The sequence below is a fragment of the Rhipicephalus sanguineus genome, chromosome 7, assembly GCF_013339695.2.
Source record: "Rhipicephalus sanguineus isolate Rsan-2018 chromosome 7, BIME_Rsan_1.4, whole genome shotgun sequence".
Taxonomy (NCBI): domain Eukaryota; kingdom Metazoa; phylum Arthropoda; class Arachnida; order Ixodida; family Ixodidae; genus Rhipicephalus; species Rhipicephalus sanguineus.
The window spans coordinates 168,810,433-168,830,413 of record NC_051182.1 but is presented as its reverse complement, the minus strand read 5'-3'; the positions used below and the strand labels follow the sequence as shown (position 1 = coordinate 168,830,413).

The following is a 19,981-nucleotide window of genomic DNA, read 5'->3' as shown; positions in this document are numbered from 1 at the left end:
AGCGATCATCTGGGCTGCATCCAAGTTTCGCCCCTACCTCTACGGCAGGCCCTTCAAAGTTGTGAGCGACCACCACGCATTGTGTTGGCTAGCTAACTTGAAGGACCCTTCAGGTCGCCTCGCACGGTGGTGCCTACGACTTCAAGAATTCGACATTACCGTCGTTTACAAGTCCGGAAGAAAACACTCAGACGCTGACTGCCTGTCTCGCGCCCCCGTCGACCCACCGCCACAGGACGACAAGGAGGACGACTCCTTCCTGGGAACCATAAGTGCCTACGACTTCGCCGAATGACAGCGAGCGGATCCAGAACTCAGAGGCCTTGTGGAATACCTCGAGGACAGGACAACCGTTGTTCCGAAGGTATTCACACGGGGACTGACGTCGTTTTTCTTGCGCAACGGTGTTCTCCTAAAGAAGAACTTCTTACCGCTTCGAGCCGACTGCCTTCTCGTGATACCCTCGACATTGCGGCCAGAGGTCCTCCAGGCTCTGTACGACGACCCGACATCTAGACACCTGGGTGTTTCTCGCACGCTAGCAAGAATACAGGAGAAGTACTACTGGCCGCGCCTTTCCGCCGACGTCACTCGTTACGTAAAGACCTGCCGAGACTGTCAGCGACGCAAGACACCGCCCACTAGGCCAGCCGGACTTTTGCAGCCTATCGAGCCACCTCGACGGCCGTTCCAGCAAATCGGGATGGACCTACTGGGGCCGTTCGCGACGTCCAATACCGGAAACAAATGGATCATCGTAGTTACCGACTACCTCACCCGCTACGCCGAGACAAGGGCCCTGCCCAGAGGCAGTGCCGCCGAGGTAGCGAAGTTCTTCCTTGAGAACATCGTCCTGCGTCATGGCGCCCCAGAGGTCCTCATCACCGACAGACATAAGCGTGCGTAGGGTTCCCCTTCAGGGGGGGCGAAGGTTCGTCGCAGCGCCCCCCTCCCTTTATGTCAATGTATGGGGCTGCCTTTGCGCCCCTCTTCTCGCCCCCCCTACAATGTATAGGGCTGAAGTTGCGCCCCCCCTTCTCGCCCCCCTGCCCCCCCCCCCCTGCGCACGCCTATGCCGACAGAGGTACGGCGTTTACTGCTGACCTAGCTCAGGCAATACTGAGATACAGCCAAACAAGCCACCGCCGGACCACAGCGTACCACCCACAGACAAATGGCCTCACCGAGCGGCTAAACAAGACCATCGCCGACATGTTGGCCATGTATGCCGACGTCGAACACAAGACGTGGGATGACATCCTTCCGTATGTGACCTTCGCATACAACACGGCCGTCCAAGAAACGACGCGGATGACGCCGTACAAGTTGGTCTACGGAAGGAGCCCGGCGACGACTCTCGACGCCATGCTACCCAACGTCACCGACGAAGAAAATCTCGATGCCACCGCTTACTTACAGCGTGCCGAAGAAGCTCGACAGCTCGCCCGCCTGCGCATCAAGACCCAGCAGCACACCGACAGCCGTCGCTACAATCTTCGACGACGCTTCGTGGAATACCAGCCCGGCTACCGTGTTTGGGCTAGAGCACTGCACGGGCCGGGATTCTCGGCCAGGGCCCGGCCCAGGCCCGGGACTCGTTCAAAATTACCCGCCCGAGCCCGGCTCGGCGACTCAAAGCGAGACCCGGGCCCGGCACGAACCCGAGAAAAAATTTTGCCTACCCGGCCCGGCCCGGCCCGACCGCAGATCGGGCCCGACAGGGGCCCGAGCCACTAATCTAGGTGGTGTTGCCCAAGCATAGAGTCGACCACAAGGCGTTTTAAGCGGCAAAGATGCACGCATGCTTGGCGCATGCTTCGCTAGCAAGTATGCTTTAACCTACGGTACTTTCTCGTAAAAAGGGGCTGGCTCGCCGTGGAAACAGTTGAGCGGACATACTGAGTACGATGAACGTTCGTTCGGCAGTGGTATACTGTACCTAATTTTCTAGGAATACAATCGGGATCATCAAGAGCGTTTTATAGTAGATATTGTTGGAAGAAGAGTGATTTGCAGGATGAGTCCGGTTTCGATGAGGAGCGCAATATAAACAGAAGGGACAGACAACAGAACGATCTCTTCACTTTATGATTATTGCGCTCTCCATTGAAATTTTAATGGACACAAAAGTGAAACAATGAATCAGCTTAGATTGATAAATTGTACTCTGAGAAATGCAATGTCGTTAATTCCACCAATACAGATGCATTAATAAAGGATTAAATTAAGGTCAAGGTTTCATTTTTAAATTTCGCGCCAAAATTTTCAGGCGCGACAACGCGGATTTTAAAGCGTATTTCTCGCATTTTGGCTTGTCGAAATTTCCTGAAGCTTCGTATGTTAAGTCTATGCCCCCCCCCCCCCCCCCCCCACTCCCCGTCGGAAGACAATGCGCTTCATTTTTACCGATTATGAAATGCGTATAGGGCCTAGCAGACGCCATCAAAATCTATGACGCGTTTGATGCGGGAATCTCAAGCTGGCGTTACCAGCCGTAATTTCTTTTCGCGCGTTTTCTCGCTTCCCATGAGTCTTCTCGTGGCGGCCGGCGTGGGGATTTTGCAATTGTGAAAGAGTAATTTACTAATAATACGAAAATCGCTTTTCCCTTGTGTCCCTTTAAAGCGTGCTGTAAGTAACAGTAAGACAAAGTCAATTGTGCACCCTTCTGAATATGTAGCACATATACCTTCATCATTGTAGCACCTTTCCACATCAAGAGAAATAGAGGAAAAAAGCCAGATTTATTACATCTGTTGTAATTACACTAACCTAGATAATAATTATAACGAACCGCGCGCACCGCATGCACTTTGGAAATACGTATAAGAAGCGGAATGGCAAAAAAGAAACTATTTGTCATAGCATTCTTTTCATATATCACACTACTGCTATATACAGTCTATACGCTTTTGTGGCATAGTTTATAGTGTATTTGCTCGCATGTTATTGTACAACAAAAAAATCAAATTATAAAAAGATTCTGCTATAAGCACACCACGCGCATCACATGTCCTGCCGCGCTAAAGTTTCCTGCTTGCGCTAGTCCCAGGGGCGCACATCTGCCTAGCGAAATGTGAAGGCGTCGTCGTTCTTACCTTCCACCACTGGAGCAAATTTAGGAGGTCTTTTTGGACCTCTGCAGAATGACAATAGCTGTCAAGCTGATCCCTTCATTTCTCTCGTTCCCGAACGTTGTGTCACTCTTCAATATAATCTATAAATGCCTCTGAGAGCTTGTCCTTGCAGTTTTCAGCCTCTGTTTTTGTGTTTGTTTTTTCATAATATAATGGTGTATGCCTTCCTAACGATGTTGCACCAGTAGAAGGTGGCCTACGCTGGTGGGCATAGGACTGGCAGTAGATGGACGAAGTGATTGCGATCTATTTTCGGGGTTCATTCCAGTTTGGTAATTAAGGTGCGAATAAGCTTCTCCACGCTTACTCATTGGATGCATGTGATTCAAGGTAAGGGGACATCACCGGGCATGGAATTCGTGATTCTTATTTTAAGGCAGATACTTCGTCAAGCTAACATACTTTGCCTTTATACATGAATATATATGTTTAATGGACTTTTGCTGTTCCTGCACATTCCAACGCTGTTGGGGCACTATCATGTAGCTCTCGCACTATATAGTATAGGGGTCTCAAACACGGGGCCCGCGGACCTCTTGCTAGCGGCCTGCGGCCCGCACTTGACTGTTTTCGTCCCACTTTTTTATTTATTTATAAGTACGTTCTTGAGCTTCACAATCATAACAGGTCTGAAGCATTTTTTTTTTCGTGAGGCACCGCCTGCAGCCCCATGTGTTGATGCATAACGATGAAACAAAACACTATATTGCTGAATTGGCGTCCAGATTTTAGTCATTTCGGAGATGGTATCGATATGTTGGTAGAAACTTGCCGCCAAATATGCCTTTCGGAAATTACCCATATATGATATATTAAAAAGGTCTTTCAAATGGCAACGTTATCTGACATCTGGTACAACCAGGCCCGTAGCCAGGAACTTTTTTTGGCGGAAGGGGGGGGGGGGGGGGGGGGGGCGTGGGGCACTTGCTGAAAACCTTGACTATTTGAGGAAAACGCTTATTTTCATCATTTATTTTTAGTAAAAACACCTACTTCACCAAAATTTCGAGGGGGGGGGGGGGCAGGGCACCTTCCTGACTACGGGCCTGGGTACAGCCTCCATCCACCCCACCTCGACTCCTACCTTCGTCACTGTCCTGGCCCTTGCGGAAGTAAATTTTCGTGAATGCGGCCCGTTAGCTGAGGCGGCTTTGAGACCCCTGATATAGAGCGGAACAAGACGAACGCTCAGATGTCAACAATGCAGGCACACAAAGCAGGCTGTGCATGTCCATCTCGTGTCACGTGACCTCTGGGAACCAAGACGAAGCCACGGAAAAAGAATGTCTTTGTAGGGATTTTACGCAACGAGACTCCACGCAGTCTTCGTTTCAGTGGAGGGCTGGAACTTTCAAGAACGTTTCCCCGCGTGGTAGCTCCGTAATCGCACTTGCGATGATAAGTTATAGGTATAAATTTATTAAATTACATTTATTACGGTGATTACAGAATAACATTTGGGACATAAAATAATAACGAATGCAAATAAAGCACGGAATAACGAGATGTTAATTATGTCAAGACGTTTATTAACGGGCGCTCAGCGACGGCGCACGGCAGCGACAGTCAAAGCGGGGCCGACTCTCTGCACGAGGGGCGTGCTCTCAGAGAAGAGAACGACCCACTGGAAGGCGCTCGAGAGGACGACCCATTACTGAGTAGGAACGCTTCGCTACAATTACCCCGGCTACGAAAAGGGAGCCGCCTGGCGACCTAGCAGCTTGTCACTATGAGCGGGTCATGGTAGGGCTTCAGCCGCGCCACGTTGACAATGTCGCGCCCTCGACGGCGCATGTCCGAAGATGGGTCGATGGGTTCGATCAGGTAGTTGACCGGGGATGTGCGTTCGACGACACGGTAGGGGCCTTCGTATTTGGGCAGTAGTTTGGAAGAGAGGCCAGATGCAGTGGTTGGGACCGAGAGCCGTACGAGCGCTCCAGGAAGGAACGTGGGCACAGAACTGGTGGTGTCACCGCGAATGCTTTTCTGCCGATCTTGGTTATGCGTAGTAAAGGTCTTGGAAAGCTCGCGATACTCCTCAGCAAGTCTGGCTGTGGCAGAAATAGGCGCACATTCAGATCGATCCGGCTTAGGGAAGGATTGTGTCGATGGTGTGCGACGGGTGCCTGCCATACAATAATTAAGAAAAATGGTGAGAAACCAGTAGTGCTCTGAGGAGCGGTATTGTAGGCGTACTTGACGAAGGGCAGAATGACATCCCAATTCGTGTGGTCGGCGGCGACGTACATCGAGAGCATGTCGCCTAGCGTGCGGTTGAAGCGTTCGGTGAGGCCATTCGTCTGCGGGTGGTAAGCAGTAGTTTTGCGGTGACCAACGTTGCACTCTTTGAGAATGGCTTCGACGACTTCCGACAAGAAGACACGGCCTCGATCACTGAGCAGCTCCTGGGGTGGACCGTGACGCAGCATGAATCGGTGGAGCAGGAAGGAGGTCACATCGCTCGCTGTGCCGCAGGGAGGGCAGCAGTTTCAGCGTATCGCGTGAGGTGGTCTACAGCGACGATGGCCCAGCGGTTACCAGCGGACGTCAGGGGAAGTGGCCCATATAAATCGATGCCAACGCGCCCAAACGGTCGGTCAGGGCAAGGTAGAGGTTGCAGACCTGCCGGCGACAGGTGCGTTGAAGTTTTGCGGCGCTGACAATCGATGCAGGAGCGAACGAACTTCTCCACGTAGCGGTACATCCCTCGCCAAAAGTAACGTTGGCGAATGCGGTGGTAGGTTTTCGATACCCCACAGTGTGCACTTTGCGGATCAGAGTGGAACGACTCGCATATGTCATAACGCAGACTGCGGGGTATTACTAGTAGCCACTGGCGGCCGTCGCCGTTGTAATTGCGTCGGTGGAGCAGGTCGTCGCGAACGGCGAAATGGTGGGCTTGACGACGCAACAAGCGAGTTGATGGTGTGGCCGATGGATCAGTCAGCAAGTCTATCAGTGAGGCAATCCATTGATCCTTGCGCTGCTCGGTAGCGATGGTGTGAATATCGATGGAAGAAGCGACCAAGTGAGACGCTGAGCTGTGGGCATTGTCGTCAGGCAAGGGAGAGCGCGACAGGGCGTCGGCGTCAGCATGCTGACGTCCGTTGCGGTACAGCACGCGGATGTCGTAGTCTTGCAGGCGAAGTGCCCAACGGGCAAGACGGCCTGAGGGATCTTTCAATGACGACAACCAGCACAGTGCATGATGGTCGGTGACGACATCAAATGGGCGACCATACAAATAAGGTCGGAACTTTGTAAGAGCCCATATGATTGCCAGGCATTCTTTCTCCGTGATGGTGTAGTTGGTGTCGGCTTTAGTAAGCGTACGACTTGCATATGCGACGACATATTCCGGGAACCCAGGTTTGCGCTGCGCAAGAACAGCACCGAGGCCAACACCGCTGGCGTCCGTGTGTACCTCTGTAGGGGCCGTAGGGTCGTAGTGGCGTAGAATGGGAGGAGACGTCAACAAACGACGGAGCTTTGCGAATGCGTCGTCGCACTCTGACGACCACGATTTGAGGGGCCCGTTACTTCCAAGGAGCTTCGTCAGCGGTGATATGATAGTCGCGAAGTTTCGGATGAAGCGCCGAAAGTAGGAGCATAGTCCTACGAAACTGCGCAGTTCTTTGACGGACGTAGGTTTGGGGAACTCTGTCACGGCCCGAAGCTTGGCTGGATCTGGGAGGATGCCGTCCTTGGACACCACGTAGTATCGTCAGCTGCCGTGCTGCAAATCGGCACTTCTTGAGATTCAGTTGTAGCCCGGCGTCGCTCAAGCGCGTCAAAACCTGCCGCAGGCGTTGAAGGTGTGTTGAGAAGTCCGGGGCGAAAACGACGACGTCGTCGAGGTAGTATAGGCACGTGTGCCATTTCAAGCTGCGCAGAACGGTATCCATCATGCGCTCAAAGGTCGCGGGCGCATCACAGCCCAAACGGCATGGCGTTGAATTCATACAAGCCGTCGGGTGTGATAAACGCTGTCTTCGGTCGAGCGTCATCAGCCATGGGGACTTGCCAGTACCCTGAGCGCAAATCGAGCGATGAAAAGAACTCTGCTCCTTGCAGGCTGTCAATGGCATCGTCTATTCGAGATAGGGGATAAACGTCTTTACGGGTGATCTTATTGAGTCGTCGGTAGTCCACACAGAACCGCACAGAGCCGTCCTTCTTCGCAACGAGAACGACAGGAGACGCCCACGGGCTGTTTGAGGGTTGAATAACATCGCGGCGAAGCATGTCTTAGACTTGCGAAGACATGCAAGTCGAAGCATGGCTTCGACTTGCATGTCTTCGACTTGAGGGCTTTGGCTGTTGGATAGCGTCGCAGCCCTTGCCTCTTGGACTGCGACGACTAGTTTTCCTGGTCTCGTGCGACCGGACGAGGCCGCATCGGTGACAGTGAGCGGCGTCGTGGGGACGGTGAACGACGGGTAGATGGACCTGGGCGTGACGTCGGTGACATAGGCGGCAGCGGGTCATAATACGGGCGGCTGGACTGGTTGGTGACGGCTGATCCGACTCGAGGCGGCTGCACGCGGTTGCAATAGCGGGCGACGTGACCGGCGCAACCGCACGCAAAGCAGATCGGGCGGTTGTCGGAAGTGCGCCATCGGTTTGCCGGGCTAGGTCCCATCCACGTGGCAGGACGCGAGGGACGGGGCGGCTGCTGATAGGACGACTGCATGGTGGGCTGCAGTCGGGGCGTATGGATGATGTCGGCGTATACGCAGCCGGCACACTCGCTTCGAAGGCCTGAGGCCTGGCGACGGCTCCAGCGTATGTTAACGGGGGCACCACAGGGAGCGCTGGGGGCGGCCTGGCTGCAACTTGTGCGTAACTGAGCGGCGCAGACGCCGGAGGGGGCTGGTGGTATTCCGGCATGACCTCCGCGATTTCCTGCTCAATAGCCCGGCGTAGGGGAGGCAGCAGTGTGGTCGACGACTGTACAACATCCTGCGGGTGAGAGAAGGCCAGTAGGGAGAACTGGCGGTCAATTTCCTCCCGCACGAATGACTTGATTTCGGCGAGTAAGACGGAGTGGTCCGACACGGCCGACAAGCCAGCGAGATCGGCGTCGCGTGATGGAGGTCGACGCGTCATCAGCCGCTGCCGGCGTAGCTGCTCGTAGCTTTGGCACAGCGTGATGACCTCTGTCACAGTGCGAGGGTTTTTTGCGAGTAGCATGGTGAAGGCATCGTCGTCGATGCCTTTAATTCATGACGTTCCGAATCTTGTCGGCTTCAGACATGGTTGCGTTGGCTTTCTTGCACAAGTCGAGCACGTCTTCAATGTAGGTCGTGAAAGACTCAGACTGCTGGGCTCGTTCACGTAAACGCTGTTCGGCTTGCAGCTTGCGAACGGCAGGGCGGCCAAACACGTCGATGATGGCGGTCTTGAAAGCGGACCACGTAGCGAAATCGAATGCGTGGTTCTTGTACCATAGACTTGCCACACCCGCGAGGTAGCAAACGAGGTTGCTCAGTTTGCCTGCCTCGTCCCATTTATTGGGGACGCTCACACGCTCGTAGATCGCGAGCCAGTCCTCGACGTCCGTGCCATCCGCGCCGGTGAAGATAGGAGGGTCGCGGATGCGGGGGATACCCGGACATGGCGTCGGTGCAAGAGGAGGCGTTTGCTGGGCGGCGTCTTGAGTCATGGTAGCAGGCACGGTAGGGGATCGAAGCTCCAAGGGCATCGAATGCGGACCGTAGTTGTTTAAAGGGCACAGCACTCTCCACCAAATTGTCAAGACGTTTATTAACGGGCACTCAGCGACGGCGCACGGCAGCGACAGTCAAAGCGGGGCCGACTCTCTGCACGAGGGGCGTGCTCTCAGAGAAGAGAACGACCCACTGGAAGGCGCTCGAGAGGACGACCCATTACTGAGTAGGAACGCTTCGCTACAATTATAATTGCGCCTGGTGTATTTACTTTTAGCTCGCCCGTTTCAGATAAATCAAGTAGCCCCATACGCAAGAGGCAAAAGAAGATCAGTACTTGTCACTCATAAAACTTGTCCAAATAGCTTGCCCCACATAAAAAAGAACCGTTTTATTGAGATAAAATCTGAAGCCGTGCAACGCATGAGGAACACACTTGAAGGGACACTAAAGAAAAAAAAAAGATTCTTCTATTATCAGTAAATTACTCTTAAAATACCATAATGACTACGCTCGTCGCGACAAAAGTCTTCGTAAGCGAGAAAACGCACAAAAAGAAAATGCGGGTGCTGACGCCATCTTGATTATTGTGCAACAAACACCGTGACGTCATGGACGTCATGACGCCGTGGCGTCTACTGGGATCTACGTAGTTCCTAATCGGTAAAAATTAAGTACATTGACCTCTGAGAGGGCCATAAACTTAACATACGAACTTTCAAGAAGTTTCGTTGACCCAGTGTCCCCAGAATACGAGAAACACAGTTTGAAATCCATGACGTCACGCGCGGAGTTTTCGTCGTGGAATTTAAAAACGAAACTTTGCCCTTGATCTACTCCTTATGATGGTTAAACCAGTTACATTCGTGTTCTCACTTTATCAGTCTTAACCGATTCATTGAATCGCTTTAGAGTCCCTTTAAGAACTGAGCAAAGTCAGAGCCCGGCCCGACCCGAGCCCGCCACCTCAAACCCGGGCCGGCCCTAAGCCCGGAGCTTCAAACCCGAGCCCGGCCCGGGCCCGCCGTGTCAACCACTTTACCCGGCCCGGCCCGGCCCGGGCCCGGGTTTTCGGGTAGGCCCGAGCCCGTGCAGTGCTCTAGTTTGGGCCTGGATGCCGATACGCCGACGTGGGCTTAGCGAAAAACTCCTTCGGCGATACTTCGGGCCATACAAGGTTCTTCGACGCCTCGGCGCTCTTGACTACGAGGTCATCCCGGACGGCATTACGAACTCCCAGCGACGCCGCGCACGACCTGAAGTCGTCCATGTCGTGCGCCTTAAGCCGTTTTTTGCGCGTTAGCGAACCTAGGGACTCTATTTTTTCCTTTGTTATTGTAATTTATTTGTGTATGCACTTGTTTTTTTTTTCTCTTCTATGTTCTTTCACAAGCATCGGGACGATGCTTTTTCAGGGGGGGGGGGAATGCCACGCCCACTTCTCGTCTTGTTTTGATGTATTCGGGTTTGACCGGCAGGGACGGTTATCAACGCTCGACGCTGTCCGCGAAGCAGTGTTCGAGAAGCTTCGCGACTGTAGTAGATCGTTTTGTTAAGATTGCGCCCCGCACGCGAATGTTCCAGCTTTGTCTAGAGATAACGCCGCCACCAGCGATATTGCTGGAAAGTTCGTTGACCGCTTGTCAGTTGATCGACGGTCGACGCTCTGTTCGCCGCTATCAGTGTATTGCTATAGTTTGACATTCAGTTTCTCGGCCATAAGTTCGGCCAAATAAAGTTTCGTCTCGGACGTGCTGACTGCTGCCTTCGTCGACGTCCCTAAGCTGCGACAAGCGTCGACGTCGTCACCATCACCGCCATCGCCATCACGTTTGCTTTCGCACATGTTTGGACCTGCCAGCATAGAGTAATATAAAAAAGGTTAAAGGGGCCCTCCAACACTGTTCAACCCCCCATTTTTTACTTGCGGGATGCGTAGACTGATGTCTGGGGATAACTTTAGCATAGGTCTAAGCACCAATATCAAATGATTTAGTATTTTAATCACACGTTGAAGTCGCTACATCGCTGCTGACCGCATCAGCGCGTAGTGGCGCTTGCCAGAACTATTGCGGGCGGAAATGACGACGATGAGCGCCAGCCTATGATTGGATAAATGTAACGTTAGAAGTGATCGTGGCGTAGCATCAAAGTTGAGATTACTATTGTATTTCGTTTTTTCTTTCTGTGCTTTTTCAATGAACTCTAAATAGCCGCCGTCGCAACAAAAAATATCACTACAACCACAAAGTACGACAGCGGCGCTGGCTGCCATTTCGCCTCTGGTTTCTTTTTGCCTGAGCCGGTCGGATGTCCATATGAAACGCTTGTCCCTCTTCCTTCTTTTTGCGTCTGTACGTTTGCGAGCTGCCTCTTTCCGCATGTGCGGTAGGCTCATGATTGTTGTTGAAACGGTGCAAGTAATCCTCTTCTGCACAGTCGGGCTGCTCACCGAACAACCCGCGTATAGGGGCGACCGTGAAAGTGAGATAGAACGCAGACAGGAATGAAAGGAAAAGGCATGAAAAGGTGACAAAGACACAGAGAGAGATACAGAAAGGGAAAACTAGATAGAGAGAGAAAGAAAGAGATAGGGACAGAAAAAGATGCAAGAAACAGAGAAAGAAAGGAGAATGGAGAAACAAGGAAGGCCGCCCAGCTCCGTGACATCTCCAGTGCGAAGTTTTAGGGGCGAAGCTCCTTATGGCGTGGCCCGAGCGTCCCGTCCTAGGTAATCGCCTCTCGTTAGCTCTTGAACTGGCCGTAGAGGGCGGTACTTGTACTATATAACTAGGGAGCCTACATGAACGGCCGTTTAGGCGGTAATATAGGCTCCCTATATATAACGAATGCATATACGCTGAAAAATGCAAGATGGTACGATACTAGAGGGCGTTACTTGTAGTATGATAAAATAAAAGGTGAGTTTTATGAAAACAGGCGCGCGAGGCAGAAGCGCGCCGCGAAGCTGCGCGGCGGCGCCGACAAGATCTCGGTGTACGAGAACGAGAGGCCGAAGCAGCGCGGCAGCGGCGCCAGGCCGCACGAGAACATGATCTCCAAGCCGTCCGGCAACGAGAAGCGACGAGAAAGCGTGCCTATCGACGGGCGAACGAGGAGGTGAGAGTTCGAGAGGCGGCTGCAAAACGTGCCAAGAAAGAACACGAAGGTGCCGACGCCCGGTTCAAGAGAGACTTTCTGGACGTTTCGTTCGGCCACAGTTGCGACGTGTGCGACCGGTTGTGGTTCTCGAACAATCTAACCAAGATATCGTCCATTAAGAACGACACCGCTCGAATAACCGCCATCACCTCGTTGCTGCGTGCCTTTCCCGACCACGATGTTACTCACGAGTTTCATTTGAGGTGCGGGGCGAGGTATCTTTAATATCAAGAGCTTCGCCCCACTCTTCATCATTCACCCCGTGGATATGCTGCCATTTTTTTAGAGATTTCAGAGTGAAAAGGGGATTCTCAGAGTGAAAAAGGGGACGATTTTTCAGAGTGAAAAGGGACCACTCGATTTAAGCGAATGAAGAATATGTATGACCATTCAAACACTAACTAGCTGAACGGAAAAACAGTGCGAAAGATACGGACATACTTTGATAGTTAGCTAATGACAACCACAACTTCAAAATTACATCTTGGAAAGGTGCAAAGGGCTACCTGTCGTCTCGCGGAATCCTGAACCATTTAGTACCACGCTCTCTCCCTGTCCTGCCGTTGTTGTTGCACCACGCAGCGCAGCAGTAGCTGCCGTAGTACTTGACTCCGGACGGCATGACCTGGAAAAAGAGAAAAAAGTTGACCGTATTTTCTCTGGCCCTCGCTCAAATTGTCTCCGACGCACTTCTCAGCGCCCTTTCGCGAAAAACAGTCCCAAGCAGTTGCCGCAGTGAAAACAAAGCCACCTTCGGTGCATGAACTACTGAGGCAGTATTTAACGAGAATATTACGTCGTAGTGGCTTGAGCGCGTGCGTCTTCATGTGACGCCCGAAATATTCTCCTAGAATCCATCTAGCGTGTACACATCAGTTAATTACCGATATTTTATTGTACATACTTGCAGCGCTTGGGAATTTTTGTTCTTGCCTTGCCAAAGATGCAACTTCGCGCACCGATCGCTTTTTGCAGAAGTAATCGCGTGGGCTTATTTTTCTGGTATCCTAGAAGACCACAACTAACCAACCTGGAGGCGCTGCACCTTTCCTAATGCATCGAAATTCTTTATTTTGGCTCTGAGTATGTTGCTTCACATTTAATCATTTCATTTCGAAAAAGTGATCTCAGAAATGGCAGCGGCCACTATTTATATGACACAAAATAAGATAAACTTCTTCCTTCCTCCAAACATGTTTATAGTACACAGTACGGTATCGCATGCAACTGCCATGAAATAATGCTTATCATATGTGCGACCATCTCATAGAAGGAGATTCGAGTCACTTTGAAATTTCAGTGACTACACCTTCAATACTGACAATTGGGCGAGCTGTTACGGATCAATTAATATGAAAATGGTCAGACGGAAAGAGTGACGAAAAGGCTGAAAAACACACGAACACAATTGCTTGCATTCCTGCGCTTTTCAGTATTTCTGTCTCTTCCCGTTACGCCGTTTTCATGATCGTGTAACGAATTCAACAGTGAACATAAAATCTGGACAAAATGCGAGAAGTTATGTTATTTGTTATGAATCCAGGGCTCATCCCTGCTAGCTGCAAACGGCGGCTTGTTGCAAACGTTGTTGAAATCCAGCGGCCGTGACACCACCTTCCCGTTTTCTCTTATCTCTCGTTTTTTTTCTAGTTCCCACCTTTCAGCTCGCGGCACCTTTGTCATCGGTTCCGGTTGTTTCCGAACGCTGTCGCGTTGCGGTGGCGTGCGTTGCCCCGCAATGCCATGTGGTACTGATGTTGGTTGCCGTGTTGGTTGCCCTTTTATTCAGAGAGTTCGGTTGTCTGTGGTCATTAGCGGTACGGGGCACAGACTCAAACTTACCTCAGCAAAACATGCGGAGACAAAAAAGTGCAGGAAAATGGCTGGGGGCTACGACAAGATTTCATTTCAAACAAATATACGCGGCAACCAACGCACACATTGCGAGCGACTCACAGGGACAAAGTTAAGGTGGGTCGCTTTTGACAACTATACGGTAAACAACAAAATAAAGGGGGAGGGGGGGGGGGGGGTAAACGCTTTCCTTATACTCGTCTCCGTTTTCTTATTGTTTTACACTGTTTTGTTATGCCTCCAGCTTGTGAGCCCAAATTTTGGCTTCCCATGTCTACTTCCAGTCTGTGCAGACCATAAAACCTTTCGTTTTGGTCCTTTGATGTTAGCCGCTGTACTGGCATTGGCGAATCTTCGTTGCACACCAACGTGATTATCTTCTGGTAGTATGCGTCATGTGGTTCTGTCATCTATTACTGTTTATTTTTTCTATTATATATTTTCTACAAAGGGTACCGATGCTCGCTCCAACAAAGGTACGTACTTTACTGTCCTACTACAGCAGCCGTGGTTTTGCGTGCTACTATAGTCAGGCACGAGCCAGGATTTTTTTTCGGGGGGGGGGGGGGGGCCAAGGCCTAACTGTTTGAAAGAAAGTCTTTCCATGGCAAAAAGAAAAAAAAAAAAAGTTGCCCGGGAATATAAAGGCTGGACGATTTTCGGGGAGGGGGGGGCCTGGGCCCCCCGGGCCCCCCCCCTTGCCTACGTGCCTGACTATAGTATACTTGTGTAAATATAAAAACGTGGTTGTCACTTGACCCGGCCGCCTCGAAAAAACGGGTAAGCGTTGTCACGCATGGTTTTATATTATATATATATATATATATATATATATATTATATTATATCTATATATATATATATATATATTATATATATATATATATATATATAAGGGCTCGTTTTTCTAACAAAGAAAAACCAGCCCTTAAAGTATCATCTTTCCTTCATATAGATATCTATATAGATATATATATATATATATATATATCTATATATATTATATAATATATATATATATTATATATATATATATATATATATATATATTATATATTATATATATATATATATAGCTTGAGTGATCCCCGCCATTTCGTGTAAAGAAACTTCAGTTGTAGCTTGATTCTTCGAGATCTAGTATATTAGTCACTCCAGTGATCGGCCTTATATATACATCAATTTGATGACATGCCCTGCAAAGAACTGTCGAGAATATTTGCAAGCCACCTCTAATGAATATATAATTCCGTAGCCTTTTCAACAAAGTTACGAGGAGTGCGTCACTATATTTGTAGAATCCGCTAGTATCAAGCATCCGAAGCTTAATTACTTTTCGGCACAGTATCATGTATCAGACATCATGAAAAAGGTTCAACGTATGCTTTTACATGCACTTCCTGTGTATAAAGAACATGAACGTGTATTGTCACATGTTTCAAATGAATACCTGTCAAGCATTTTCACCTAAGAAAACTCAAAGGTGCTGAAGAAATGTCACGGAAATCAATATGTTAAAATAACAAACGATGAATTCATTACACACGCATGAATATAACAACCACTTTTTCACACATTCAGCGCCATATATGTTGCTACACGCCATTGTGAATATTCCCTTTCCGACACAAAGCAAAAAGTTAGTCCTGGAAAAAAAAATGCCAGGAGCTCGGCACGTACACGGAAGCTTATTTGGCTATTTAACCAGATTACGCGAACGGACTCAACATGGATGGATGATACGTTATGACTGCGATAGATGAGATAGAAAAAAACCGCTTAGAACAGCTGAGTGAGATCGCTGTTGTGACCACCACCAACTAATTTGCTGCGACTGCTGCCCCAACGGAGCCGCCGGCACCCGTTTCCCCTTCCCTAGAGTTACTGTATATGCTACCTTTAGGTACCTAAGGGTAGCATATGGGGAACCAGCGCTGGAGTTGGATGGATGCTATGAGCGTCCCCTTTATAACGGGGCGGTGACATGTCTCCCACCAGGCTCGAAGAAAAAAAAAAACCTAACTTCCTTGTTTCAAGTTGGCTTAATACCTTATCTACATTGATTAAATCTATGTTATTATACCAAAAAAATATAAATTCACGGTTCCATCTCTCTGCCTCTTAAGGCAGAATGACCTTATTTTTTCCCATTATTTATTTTTTGTACGTTATCTCTACTTTTTCTGCCACCCAATACTCTAACCGTCTCTTACTTATTTCTAATCGCGGACGTGTTCAGCTTTCCATTGTTGTCCCTAAAACCCAAGGCTTCATGTAGACTCGTGCCCACACGTATTACCTGGGTGAATATTGCACATTAGTCCAGTACTGTTCCATCGTTTCTTAGTTCCCCCGCAGCATGTACATTGTTCTTCTTCGTTACTGAATCTCGCTTTATAACTACGCGTTCTAAGGCAGGCCGACCTTGCTTCAAACAGTAAAGCGCTTCCCCTGAATTATCATAAAACCTTTCCCTCCTTATTTCGTTTTTTCCCTTTCGGTAGTTAATCAGAACCGGCTTCTTTCCATCGCTGTCATCCAATAAGTCCTCTCCGCCTCTCTGACCTTCCGCTTAATGCTCCTTGTTCATATCGCCCGCAATGCTAGCCGTATATTTACTGATGAGCCTCCTAGTTCTTTTTCTCCACTGCGTGTCAACGCTTCTTCTATACAAATACCTGAAAACCTTCTCTGCCCATCTACTCTTCTTCATTTCCTCAGCCTCTCTTCGATCTCATTTTGCTCTGCGCTTCCCTCACTTCAAGCCTGTCCATCCCATATCACCCTTTACCGCCTCATTTGTAGTCTTCCCATGAGCGCTCAACGAGAGGCGGCCCACCGTCATTTGATTACATCCATTCCTGATTGTACCTCTGACTTCATGCACACCACTGAGTTCCTAAATGTAAGCCCCGGGACCATCACACCCTTCCACAGCTTTCGAAGCACCTCGTACCTATTGTATCCCCATAAAACTCTGTGCTTCATAATTGCAGCATTCCTCTTTACCCTTTGGCTACCGATGCTTTCTCTTGTACCTCCATATATCTATCTCCCTCACTTACCCATACTCCGAGGTACTTGTACCGCTTACCCTCGGTATTTTTGGCCTGTATTAAGACCGCTATGGTCTCCGTGATCATTGAATACCATCAATCCACATTTTGTTGCACAAAATCCTAGTCCTAGAGCCTCACACTCCCTTCCGCATATATCTGCCAGTCGCTGTATATCATCTTGACTGTCCGCAAATAAGACAATATCATCAGCATAAAATAGACCTGGAAGCTTCTGCTCAACCATCGTTCTCCCAAAATATCATTTTGTTCTACCCACGCTTCTATTTTTAATTTTACTGCCTGCATCGCCAACCTGTATAGCACCGATGTAATGGGGCGCGCCAACTAGAGGGACTTTACGCCAACTCTCACCTCGTCGACGGCAGCCACGTCAACCGCCCGTGGCGCACAAAAAAATTCACCAACGATTGCGATACTGCCTAATGCGAATTCTGAGCGCAGCTTCGTGTTGAGGCAACGCCAACTGTGTTTGAAGTTTTGGCTATCCGCAGTTGTAGTAATGTAACATTCGTTACATATTGTCACAGAAACTGCCGGCGCTCGAGTGCTAAGCCGCGGCCGTGGCAATAAGCCCACCATTCTGTGCATTGCGTGCGTCGTGAACCAAGCGAAACGCCGACAGCCCAGCCGCAGTGCACGTGCCAGCCCTGCATGCGCACGAGCTCCGACCGAGAGGCCAGCGCGCGTGGCGGAGGAAGAAAGCGAGGTTAGAGGCCAGTGGCTGGTGATAAGGACAGACTCCGCGTTCGCTCTATCGGTATTACGCCGACGGCGACGCCGCTCAGCGTAAAAACGGGCGCCTAAAAGCTGCGCTCTAAAAACCAGTTGGTCGGACGAGACGTCGGGCAGGCCGGGCAGCCGATAGTCGAGGTTCCAGACGCGCCTCACGTGCAACATCTCGCGAAAGGCGCGGAAAGCCAGGTGTTCTGCCATAACTTGCTGCAGCGCAGCCTTTCGCTCGAGTCTTCTCTTGCATAGTGGCCAGCGGGAGCTGGTCCGTCGGGCACGGGACGCGGCAGCGGCTGTTGGAGCTTTGGACTGAGAGCCCCACGCGACATTTCTCAATAGTTGTAATAAAAAGAATTTTTTTCTCCGTCTCTCTTGCGTATTCGTTTTTAAATCGTTTGGCATGTTTCTCTCGACGTCGTCGAGGCAGAAGCGGCGCTAGAATTTTACGGGAGTTGGGGATGCGTCCACGACAAGCGAGTCCTCTTCGGGGGGGGGGGGGGGGGGGGGCAAAGAGGCGGGGATGTATGCGATGTGCCTTGACTACGTCTGCGCTTGGGGGGGGGGGGGCTAATATCCCCCCCCCTTTCTGCCCCTCCTGGTACCGCCTCTGATGAAAGGAAAAGCAGGGTCGAGGTTGAAAAATTGACAACCCCCCGTTTGTAGCACGAAGCCACTAGGGAAGTCGATTGCTCAGAAAGAATGCTTCTTTCAAGTTACAGATGAAGAGTGCTTCGAGTTGTCGATGAGTTCGCCCTCGCGCTGCCACTTGCTAGTTTCCTGGTGATCTCAAATGGTAGAGCGGCCACCCCGGAAAGGCTTTTTTCGCACTATAAGAAGCTTTTTGCCTGAGAATTGGCATGGATTTCATTGTTGCTTCGTGATACAAGCGGGTGGCAATTTCCCTTTCTAACCATTCCGTCGCCTGCGGGACTGATTTGCAAAAAAAATTAGTTCTGCTAATCTGAGTTCGAGGCTACATGATCGGAAAATATATTTGCTCGCGCATGCGCAGTAGCACTTTTGCAATGTCGATATGAGCTGAATGCTTTTGCTGATAACAAATATTTTCGGGTGACAAAGAGCACTTGCCAAAATATGATCACAATTAAGGGCACACTAAAGTGAAACTGTGAATTGGTTTAGACAAATGGTACTCTGAGAACTCCAATCTCGTTACTTTTACCATATTATAGGTTTGTTTATTAATAGAGGAGAAAATCACGGCCGAAGTTTCATTTTTAAATCTCTGATAGTGACGTCACGGATTTCAAAGTGCTTTTTAGCATTTTGGCCCCATATGCTCAACGAAATTTCCTGAAACTTAGTATGTTAAGTCTATGGCTCCTCAGAAGACCGTTTACTTCATTTTTGCCGACTAGGAAGGCCCTTGAAGACGACGTCAAAATCTACGGCGTCATGGTGACCGGTGCGGGGACTTCAAGGTGGCGTCGCCTCCCACACTTTCTTTTTGCGCGTTTTCTCAGTTACCAATTGTATACTGGCAGCAAGCGTGGTTTTTGGTATACTGAAAGAGTAATTTACTAATACGAAAAAAATCGTTTTTCTCTTTCGTTTCCTTTTAAAGCGAGGTGTGTGTGTAGGTGGTTGTGTGTGTGTGTGTGTGTGTGTGTGTGTGGTGTGTGTGTGTGGTGTGTGTGTGTGTGGTGTGTGTGTGTGTGGTGTGTGTGTGTGGTTTGTGTGTGGTGTGTGTGTGTGTGTGTGGGGTGTGTGTGTGTGTGTGTGTGTTGGTGTGTGTGTGTGTGTGTGTAAACCGTTAAAATCGGCGCCTAAAGAAGGGCGGATCTAAGTACTGTAATATAAGCGCGGTCCTCCGTAGCTCTATCTCTCTGTGTGGCTGTTGGTTCACTCGGTGTCGCCCGTAGCTTCGCGATGTCTTGTTCACACTGTAGCGACGCGCAATGTGCGGTGGCTTCTTGTGTACATTATTAAAAAAAGAAAAAGATATGTACCTTCGTACCTGTCCTCATTTCGCTTGTTCTTTTTTTTTTCTGCCGTTTCGTACTGCTGTCGTATTGATGATAGTAAAGAAATATTGAACCTGTAAATCGACCGCGTGGTGCGCTGTCCTTAATCTTGTGTTGGTCGACGTGGTACGAAGAAAAAAGAATAAATTTCGAAAAGGAAGGAATTGTGCGAATGTCCATAGAAGGACATACAGCATAATTCCATGCAGAATGCGAGAATTCTTCTCGTTCCGTTCTGTTAATTTTTTATCACCCTGGCGACAAGTTGCCGATCCCGGTGATTGCGGCGCTCAGGTTTCACGCGAGTCTGGTGAAGGGCAAACAGAGGAAAATGAAAACGGACCATTTTTAAATGGGTCGCGCATT

General features: G+C 49.7%; 1 protein-coding gene across 1 annotated transcript in view; it reads left to right on the top strand.

The window, feature by feature from the left end:
* The window catches only part of LOC119400535 (uncharacterized), a 116,372-nt gene that overhangs the window by 10,375 nt on the left and 86,016 nt on the right, over positions 1 to 19,981 (top strand). Inside the window, exon 2 of the mRNA XM_049417593.1 lies at positions 11,747 to 11,926. Within this exon, the coding sequence (XP_049273550.1) occupies positions 11,747 to 11,926 (180 nt within the window). The remainder of the gene's footprint in view (positions 1 to 11,746; positions 11,927 to 19,981) is intronic.